Genomic DNA, 10814 nt, shown 5'->3' with positions numbered 1-10814 from the left:
CATTCCATGGCTTGTTAGACTGACTGCCTACAACAAGCATTGTCTCTATGATCTTGCTCTGAGGGAGGAAGCGGGAGTAAATGAATAATTAGGATCATAGAATTGTGGTTGGAATGGGGAAGGGTTGGAAGAAAGAAGGAGGAGGAAGAGGAAGAGGAGGAGGAAGAGGAGAAGGAAGAAGAGGAGGAAGAGAAGAAAAAGACAAAGGAGGAGCAGAAAGAAGGAGGAGGAGAAGAATTGATATTTGAGAAGGCAACAGCTGTTGCCTTTTACATTTACATGAATAAGGACTATTTAGTGATACCAAAGACTTCCCAAACCTTTTTTTAAAATTGGTGAAAAATTAGCTCACATTTAGCTCCCTCTGCCTGTCCTTTGCCAGCTTATCATTGCTTTTCCCCAGTATTTGAAAAGCAAATGGATGAGCTGGAGTGGGGGTGGGGGGTTCCCAGAAGATAAAGCCTTGTTTTAAAAATTTGGACCAGCCAAGTAAAAAAAGTCAAGCTTCTAGAGAAGCAGGAATAGTGGGAGCAGTTCATGTTTATGTAGTGTCTTAGAGAATTCCAGAGTTTTTTTGCTCACATCATATATACATGATTATCCCCTTTTACAGATAAACTGACATTCAGAAAGGTTGAGAGGTTTGGCCCCCATTGAATGGCTAGTAAGCAACAGAGCCAGAATCCAACTTAGATCTCTCCTGACTCCTCACTCTTTCCAAGCTTTCACTCCTACACCAAGCTGCCTCTTGGGGGGCCCTAAACCATCACAGGGTGGATCCTTGTATAAAATTTAAGAAAACAGAAAATAAAGGGCATTCTAAATATATTTCCTTTCTATAGATGCTGATCTTCTATTACTGGAAAACAGGAATTAGCTTGTCTCTTTGAGGATGTGGTTGGTTCTGTATAAAAAGGATACAGAAGAAATTTGCACATAGGTTGTCAGCTTCATTATGTTTCCTACAGCTTCCAGCAGAAGAAAGACGTTTGCAGCAAGATATTTCGGTAAGAATTTGATTTTTTTTTTAAAAAAAAAAGCTCATTTACTTGTATTTCTTCTTTGCTGTATTCAGGTGATGGGGAGTCTTGGACTGGTGTTACCCAAAGGGACAGTTCTGGTCTCTTAGACAGGGTGGGAGTCTAGCTAACAGATAAAAGAGGAACCTTCTTCAGCAGTGCCCATGCACTGAGAAAAGGGAATTTGAAGCTGCAGAGAAAAACATGTCCTCAGCTCACCCCCATAGTATGTTAAAGATGTGACCACCCTGATGAATTAGCTCACTAGGTTTACTGTCCACACAGAAGCACAGACTCAATAGGGAGTTCTCTGAAGAGGCATTGGGTCCAGAGCTTCAGGGCTTGGAGTAAACTCAGGGTCAAGAGTGTATAATCAATATATACAGTAAGAGATGAAAATTTTACTTTATGTGTGGTTATTTTGTGCCTTAGCATACAGAAAGAAAGCCTGAAGTTACTTGTTTAGACAGGTGATTCATTTTCACGTTTAGATTGCGTCAATCCACACAAGCCTGTTTTTGAAAATTTAACTCAGTGAAGCAAGGAATCATGTCTGGAAAAATGACCATCTGAACTAAGTTGAATATCTCATTAATCTGACAATAATGAGCTTAGTTAAAACAGATAAGCTTGCACACAGTGTTATAGAATATTTGTCAAATAAGTGAATGAAAGAAAAATCAACATTTGTTTTGGCTGAATTCAATCACTGTTGTGTTTTTTTTTCTCCCAAGCTAATCTATGTGTGGACATGGCATAACTCTTGGGGGCAGCTAAAGATGCTCAGAATGACAGATGATAAGACAGCAAATCTAGACCAAGAATGATAGTTTTTCTAATGATGGTGATGATGATGATGATGATGATGATGACTCTATTGGAGCTGTACTGTGTTGAGAAAGAGACTTGGGAGGACCCAGAGTTTGGAGAAAGTGAGAGAAGAAGCTTTTATTATTGTCCTTTAATGTGTATATTTTACAATAAACTGATCTGGGAAGTTAAAGTTTACTTGTGTTCAGAGAAGGTACCAGTTATGCATGTAGCAGATGCTTCACCATCTTCATAATCTAATTCTTTGAGTAAGAGTAAGTCTCAAATGCCACAGGAGAGCTCTACATTCATTCATCAAAGCAAATGATTGGAGTAGGTGTTATCATAGGTAGGTGGCATCTGTTTATATATAAACACAACAATTCTAGAAAAAAAATTAAATGGCACTAGAAATGACTACAAGAAAATGTGGAAATGTTTACCCATCTCTGTTTACTCTTTGTATAGGGCTCTAAGGTTTACAAAGCCTTTTCCCAAGAATTATGATGTTTGCTGCTCACAGAAAGCTGGTAAGAAAGGCAGGGCAGCATTTAGATCAAAATGCATCTGGTATGTATTAAGTAACTACTGTGCTCAGAGCTGGAGATAGATCCCAAGTATAGATATGTTATAGTCTCTGCTATTATGGAATTTGTGATCTAGTAAGAAAAGATTGTTCAGTCATTTCAGTCATGCCTGACTCTTTGTGACCCCATTTGGGGTTTTCTTGGCAAAGATACTGGAGTGGTTTTCCATTTCTTCCTGCAGCTCATTTTACATATGAGGAAACTGAGGTAAACAAGGTTAAGTGACTTGCCCAGGGTCACACAGCTAGTAAATATCTCGAGGCCAAATTGGAACTCAGGTCTTCCTGACTCCAGGCCTGGAATTCTCTCCACTGTGCTACCTACACAAACCCAAATCATTATAAATCATTATAAAACATCATAAATGTACAGTAAGTACATTGGAGAGATGCAGGCAAAATGTTGTGTGAATGAAAAAAAAATGAGAAAAGTATTTATTGAGTGCTTACTATATGCCAAGCATTGTACTGAGCACTGAGAATACAAATACAAAGAGAGTCCATGACCTCAAGGAATTTATATTCTAACTTGGGAGACAACACACATAAGGAGTGGTGACCATGGAGCCGTACTTTTGTCTGAAAGTTACAGAGATCACGTGAGTTGTACCATAGGGTAGTAGAATGACACATCCAGTCCTGGAACAGTGGTAGAGTTCATATGATCAAAGTTCATATGCGAGATTCATTGGGTCAAGGTCATTCGTGATTGGAGGGATGTAGGAAGTAGAAGTACAAAAAAGTCTCTACGAGGAAATAGTCTTTGAGGTGGTTTTAAAGGATAAGGAAAGGATAGAAGAGCCTTGGAATGGGTGCTGGACTGAGAGTCAGAAAACCCAAGTTTAAATCCCAGCTCTGACACTGACTACCTGTGTGACCTTTGTCAAGTCCTCAGTTTACTCATCTGTAAAATGAAAGTTGGACTCAGTGACCTCTAAAATCTCTTCCAGGTCTAAATCTATAGTTTCATGGTACTATGAATAATGAAAGAGTAGAAAAGAGTGGTATTACAGGCACATGGAAAAGCCTAATTAAAAGCATGTAGATGGAAGACTGAGAGGTTCATATGGAGACTCTTACGTAGTACAGTTTGCCTGGTCCATAGAGTACATGAGGAAGAGTGAGGAGTAAAGCTAGAGAGTAAGGTGGGTGCTCAGAATGTGAAGGGCCTTGAATGTCAGGCTAAGGAGTCTGGACTTTCTTCAGCAGGCAAAAGAGTATTATGGTTGGGCCTAAAGATACCTACTGTTGAGCAGTCATCCTCAGTGCTGGGGTGTTGAGTTCATCTGTGATGGGTTTGTCACATAGCTTTGTGCCCAAACTTGTGAGACACAGTATCTCTGCTCAGAATCTAACTTACATCTACCACTTTTCCTGGCTAAACAGAACAGGATTCAGTCATTGACCACATAAACATGAATTCATGGATGAATGCAAAGCATGATAGTAAGCACTAGAAATACAAATGCAAAAAGGAGACATTCCAATGAAGGAAATAACAGATCTGGGGGAATGGCAGCCAGAGGAGCATATTTTTGTCTGGGTGAATAAGAACAATATTGACAAGCACATTACTCAAGATACCTCACAGACTCCTGAGTGACAAACCACTCAAAGTAGAGCAGCCAGGACCTCCACAACAGCTCTCATGATGTCCCCCTTCTCTTCATTCACACCATCAATCACATGGCCACCATCCTATTTCAGACCCTTGTTACTTCCAACTTGGATTATTATAGTAGACACCTAATCAGTCTTCCTGACTCAATTCTTTTCCTGTTCCAATCTATCCTTCACTTGGCTATCAAATTGATCTTCCCAAAATGTAGGTCTAGCCATATTACCCCCAATTCAATAAACTCTAGTGGCTTCCTATCACTTCTAAGATTAATTATAAAGTCCTATGCTTGGCATTCAAAGCTCACCCCAACTTGGACCTAATTTATCTTTTTAATTTTATGATACAATGTTGTCTTTCACTCTATGGTCCAGCTTTCTTTCTCCTCTTCATACAGGACATTCCTTCTCTCATCTCTATGCCTTTGCACTGGGGGCTATTGCACTTTTTTGGAACACATTGCCTCCTCACCTCCATAATAATAAGGATGAGAAAAAGAAAAAAAAATCTAGCCTTCATATGGTACCTTCAAGTTTGCTTTACTTCAGACCACCACAGATGAAACACTGCTCCTTTCCTGGCATCATACCTGTATAAAGTCTTGAGGGGTATGGGCTTGAGGAAAGAAGGATCTTGATGCTCTGGAAGAGCCACAATCGGGAATGTGATAGAGAGCAAGAGACAGATAAAGGAGTGCTATGCATTATGGAGGGTACAGCTGAGGTTAAATACTGTAAATCTGTAAGTGAGCTAAGTCATCAAGGTTTCATGACTTCCTACAGAAACTTCATTATTTTGGTAGAAGGTGCATTATGAGAGTGAACCTGGGTTGTGGGCCTCTATAGTATGCAGGGGCAAAGGTTTCAAGATAAGTCATTGCCTTTTTAAAATGGCCTGACTGTAGCACAGGAAAAGTGAAACCAGAACAGAAGACACAGGGAGGAACAGTTAGAGACTGAGGTCATGGACACATGCCGAGAATCATTGTAACCCTCCCCCCATTCACCAGTTCCGTGCAGGAGGAGACTCACAGAGCTTGGTCACAACTTATCATGTACTCCTCTTAGACAAAAAAAAAAAACTGTTTGGGGAAGAACATGAAGAGCATCTATCTTAGACAAAGTGATATTTATTTGGAGTCACTGCGACAAGATATGTCCCAAATGGCAAATTGGTACCACTGATGGAAATATTTTATTTTTCATTCATTCATTATTTCATACTTTTTATTTACATCATATATTGTATATGTATTTGCTTACCAATATATAAGACAATATATTCAGCACTATATCCAACAATTCCTGACCCTTTACAGTGTTGGACAGAGCCCAGGGATAGAACTCAAACTGTATGTCCAATACTTATGTTACCCATGAGCAAGTAGGACTGGCTTTGCATGGGGAAGCCTGATGGTACCTCGAGCCTCTCCATTTTATTGCCATTGGATTATAGATCCACATTCACAGAGCTGAAAGTCATCTTTTAAGATGTCATTCATTGAGTCCAATGCCACCACTTTACAGATGAGGAAACTGTGGGCCAGTAAATTGGAGTAACTTGCCCAACACCATATAGTGAATGAATCAGTGACTGACTCGGGACTAAAACCCAGTTTTCCTCATTGCCAGTTCAGTTCTTTCATTATACTATGCAGACTCCTAGGTTGAGGCCAGTTCCTTTGCTTTGCATCTCTTCCTCCCTACCTACTCTCAGATCTAAAAGCACTAAAAAAGAAAAAAATACATTTATCTATTGCATAGCAAATCAAAGAAGAGTATCTCTTAGTAACTCCAACACAGTTGTCCTCTCTGCATCACTCAGGTTTTTCACTTGGCAGAGACGGGCAAATGAAGCCAAGTTTTCAAAAAATCTTCTCTATTAGATTAGTTAAGAGTAAGAGGTTTGTTTTGGGGCTGAAGTTCAAAGGGATTTCATACACCACCTGGCTCCTGATATCTTTGGGCCATCTTGTGGATGAGCTAAAATCTGGATAGATCGGACTTCCTATGAGCAATTCTGGTGTTCAGTTCCCCAAGGCAGACAAAGGTGGTAATGCTGTGGGTTGCATGTTCTCCTTCTCCTCCACCTCTTGGCTTTCTTGGATTTTGTGAGACTCAGCTCAAGTCTCACTTTCTTCAGGAGGTCATTCCCAGTTCCCTCAGCTGTGAGGGGCTTCTCTTCTATGATTGCTTTCTGTGCCTAGTTGTGTGTAGGTTGTCTCCTCCATTTGAATGGAGACTCCAGGAGAGCAAGGAATATTTCACTTCTGCCTTCATATCCACAGAACTTGGCATATAAAAAGCCCTTAATAAATGGTTGTTGGTTAATTGGGTCAATGCAAATAGAGCCTCAGAATTTCACTCTCCAATCAAAATCTAGTTAGTGTGATCTGGGACAGGTTCTTATCAATAGCCATTACCCCTAAATATCTGATCAATTCAATTCAATGTCTTTCCTGCTTATCACAGGCAGATGCTCATTATCAGGCTCCCATCCAGACAAACCCACTCTCCCAGAAACACAAGGAGAGGGAATGTTTCCCTTTTGCTGATACCAAGTAGACCGGCATAGGAGGAAGATAGAATTTCATTCTGAAAGTACATGGTGATTTGCATGTTGGACTGTGGCTCCTTGAGGGTAAACTGTTGTTTGCCTTTCCAAATATCCCCAGCACGTAGCACAGTGCCTAGAACATAGTAGAATTTAAGAAATGTTTACTAACTGACTGACTGAGGGTGTGGATTGTGGATGGACGAACTGCCTTTTCCTGACCTCCATCTCTTACCAATGTAAATATGACCACCTCATTTTTCCTTCTTCTTTTGGTCCAGCTCTGTGCAAAGTTGCTTATGGGAAGTAATGAATTAATCAAATAAACTAAGCCCTGCTAAGAGTTAGCTAGCTGATATGTTATCCTGCTCTTGTAGGTAACGCAATTCCTTAACCCAGTTACAATGCAGAAAACAATTAAAAGGAGAGGCCTCTCGAGCGGAGAAGCATGCGTTACTCTCCAGTCCTAGAAGAAAGGTGAGAACAGAGGGAAGGATGGAGAAGAACATAGAAGGCAGGATGTTATTTTGTTTATGCTATTTCATGTCAGCTAACTGAAGGAGAATCATCAGTCTGTTTGGATCAAAGTATACTCTTTGCTGGTTTTTTAACTAGTAGCTTCTATTAGCTTTTATGTATGAGCCATACTCTCTTTGGAGTCGATATTCAAGGATTGCCATAGTCTGCTTTTCCTATTACCTGAGCAGCTGCTGTAGCTTCTGCCACATCTCTCTCTCCCTCCCCAAACCTCCTTTGTCAGTTGGTCAATAGAGAAAGTTAATCAAGCACACCGTGTTGACTCCATCATCCTTTAGGCTGAGAGTGCTCAGAGGTCAGGCTGGGCTCCATGCTCCCATGAGCTATCCAGCCATGACCCAATTATGATAGCCCAATTAATCTCAGTTTGTGGGTGACTCTTTTGGAATTTGTTTCAGGACAAAATAGTTTGTGGGATTGTGAATTCTTGTCAGGAAGTACCCCTATCCACTACACACAAACACAAACACAAGCACACACACACACAAACTGTTATTTTCTGATAGCCTGGAAGAGTCCTCGTCTTGCAATAAGTCTCTTCAACCAAAACTAAGAAAATGTACCAGCTCTACCTAGCAGGTCATCTATTAGCCATTAAGGAGAAGCCTTAATCTATTTGCTAATGGCCCACTCGGGGCAGTTGGGACCTGGCTTGTAGAGCAGGCATGGTGACTTACTGATGATGAGGCAATAACCATAAGTCACTCCTGGCAGGGACTGAAGGGCCCTCCATTTCTATGAAGATGGATGCCTGTGCTAGAGGCAACAGCACTCTGACCTGTTAAAAGATCAACCACACAGCAGAGCAGCTCCTTTCTGCCATAGTTATGCGTGGAAGCAACACTCTCAGAGGCTTGTTGACTTCTATTTAAAAGGATTTTCAGAGCACTCTAGGTGTCAGGAGCAAACTATTAAGTGCTCTACCATTGAGCAACCTTGTGATTTTGGCACAGACAAATGCCCTGCCACAGATACTTGCTCACTGTAGGACCCTGGACAAGTCAGTAAACCTCTTTCTTCCTCGACTTCCTCATCTGTAAAGTGGGGATAATAATTGCACCTACCTCCCAGGCCTGTTGTGAAGATAAGAGAATATTTGTAAAGTATGAAATGTTTTAGATGCCTCATCTGTAAAATGGGGCAAGGGCAGGAATCCAATGGAATATAATACAGTGCTTCAATGGCAGGGACAGTATCTCTAACCACAGTGCTTTGTATAAACTATGTATTTATTAAATGCCCACTGGATTGCTATTACCTCATGTGTCTAAAGGTAGAAAGCTAGACTAGATGATCTCTTCTGACTGGTCCTAGATTTAAGATCTGTTCTTCTTTGTACTTTGTTCTCTGCTTTCAACAGGAGCATAACCAAGACAGAGGGAGGGAAGCAGGTAGCTGTGAGAAAAGAGAAAGGGAGGAGGTAGAAAGGATCATGGGCCCTGAGGGGAGGCATATTGGGGAGGTAGCCCCCACAGCTTCCTACATATCCCATGAAGCAGAGAATATAACCCAAAGTAATATATGGATTCCTCTTTAAGCAACCATCTTGATATGTCCCTATCCTCCATCCTTAGTGACTGTCCTGTGTTTTGCTCCCTTAAGGCTTCCCTCTTAGGGAACTGGCAACTAATCCTGCTAAAGGGTATAACTGACAGTGGTATAAAATGTTATACCTTCAGGGACTATTCCTGCCTTAATTAGCAGACTCTTGAGAAAGGAAATCCTATATGTCCCAAAGGAACAAATCTTTCTAACAAAGTAATTTATGCTCCTGCAGCAGGCAAATGAAGAAGATATGTTTGTTGGGGGAGGGGGGAGCTGTCCAGCATAATTCAAATTATATAGTGTAGGTGAGGCCATCTGAGACCCTGGCCTTTAAATAATAGTAGCCCCCATTTACATATCACATTACATGCATTATTTCATTTTATTCTACCAATGCCTTTGAAATAGGCACCAAAGATAGAATTAACCCTATTTTATAAATGAGTAAACTAAGGATTAGAGAGGTTTAATGACTTTCCCCTGGTCACACTACTAGTAAATATTAAAGGCAGCATTCAAACACAAGCATATCCTGACCTTTCAAATTCATTGCTCTTGGCACTATGCCTCACTGTTTGAGGAGTGGGCCTTAGAGTGGGACAGGATATTACTAATGGTCTCTTAGGTGCATTTTTTTGGCCACAAGAATGTTGTTTAATTAGGTTAAACACACACACACACACACACACACACACACATCTTTCATCTCCAACATTTTAACTCCTCCTAAAGATAGCATCATAGAAAAAGAACGAAAGTTCACCCTTTTCCATTTTGATTCTTCTAAGATAACTTCAGTGATTAAGCAAAGATTATCCAGGCCAGATCTCACACATAGTGCACCTATGACCATATTTAGAAAAGGTTTTGTCAAAATGCTTTGTCAAATATCATGGTATTCTGACTTGAACATCTTAATACTCTCAAAACCAATAGGTCTTACAAACAGCTCACCTTTTCTGAGAGAATAAACTTCCAGCTAACTCCACTGATCATCATTACCCAATTCTAAGCCTGTCTAGGCTTAGGGCGGTTAGGTAGTGCAGTAGATAGAGCACTGGACCTGGAGTTAGGCAGACTCATTTCCCAAGTTCAAATCTGGCCTCAGACACTTACTAACTGTGTGAGCCTGGGCAAGTCATTTAACTGTTTGCTTCAATTTCCTCATCCATATAATGAGCTGGAGAAGGAAATGGCAAACTGTTCTAGTCTTTGCTAAGAAAACTCCAAATAAGTACAAGGAACTGTAATGCCACAACAACATGCCTCTGTACATTCCCTTTTAGCTGGCCTCCTAGTAGTTGAGACATCTTGATATAGTAATAAGGTTTGGAATTTGGACTCAGGAAGACAGCAAGCATTTATTAAGTATTTATTACATGCCAGGCACTGTATGAAGTGCTGGTTTTAGAAAGAAAGGCAAAAACAGTTCCTGTCTCAAGGAATTCACATTTTAATGGGGTATATAATGCAAAAACAACTATGAACAAATTGGGTATAAACAGGATAAATTGAAGGTAATCTCAGAGGGAAGGCACTAGCATTACAGGGGACCAGAGAAGGTTTCTTGCAGAAGGTGGGACTTTAACTGAGTCTTGAAAGAAGCCGGGAGGTAGAGCTGAGAAGGGAGAATAGTCCAGGCATAGAGGAAAGCCAGTGAAAATGCAGAATGGGGAACAGTGTCATATACATGGAGGAGAGTAAAGTAAGAAAGGGGTTACATTGTGGAAGGCTCTAAAAGCCTAACTGAAGATTTTATATTTGATTCTGGAGGTAATAGGGAGACACAGGAGTTTATTGAATAGAAGGATGATATGGTCAGATCTCTGATTTAGGAAGATCACTTTGGTAGTTGAACGTAGAATGGACTAGAGTGGGTGGGAGATGAGTCGCAGAGACCAAGCAGAAGGTTATTGTAATAGTCTCAGTGTGAGGTGATGAAAGTCTGCATCCGGTAGTGACTTGTCATTGTAAGAAGAAAGAACGAGGCATATGTATATATACTGTGAAAATAGAATCAATAGAAACTGGCAACAGAGTGAATATGGATGGGGGGAAGGCAAGTGAGAGAGTAATGGAGGATGATACCTAGATTATGAGCCTAGGGGACTAGAAGGGTGGTGTGCCCTCAACAGTAATAGGAGAG

General features: G+C 40.7%; 1 protein-coding gene across 4 annotated transcripts in view; it reads left to right on the top strand.

Annotated features, from left to right (window-relative positions):
* Positions 1 to 951: 951 nt before the first annotated feature.
* The window catches only part of ARHGAP22 (Rho GTPase activating protein 22), a 421947-nt gene continuing 412084 nt past the window's right edge, over positions 952 to 10814 (top strand). For all 4 annotated transcript variants that reach the window (XM_027860644.1, XM_027860638.1, XM_027860630.1 and 1 more), the window contains exon 1: positions 952 to 1007. In XM_027860644.1, the coding sequence (XP_027716445.1) occupies positions 956 to 1007 (52 nt within the window). In that variant the 5' untranslated portion in view covers positions 952 to 955. The remainder of the gene's footprint in view (positions 1008 to 10814) is intronic.

The sequence above is a fragment of the Vombatus ursinus genome, unplaced genomic scaffold, assembly GCF_900497805.2.
Source record: "Vombatus ursinus unplaced genomic scaffold, bare-nosed wombat genome assembly UNPS02000749.1, whole genome shotgun sequence".
In the NCBI taxonomy this organism is placed as follows: Eukaryota; Metazoa; Chordata; class Mammalia; order Diprotodontia; family Vombatidae; genus Vombatus; species Vombatus ursinus.
The sequence above is the reverse complement of the archived record's forward strand: the minus strand, read 5'-3'. Positions and strand labels throughout refer to the sequence as shown.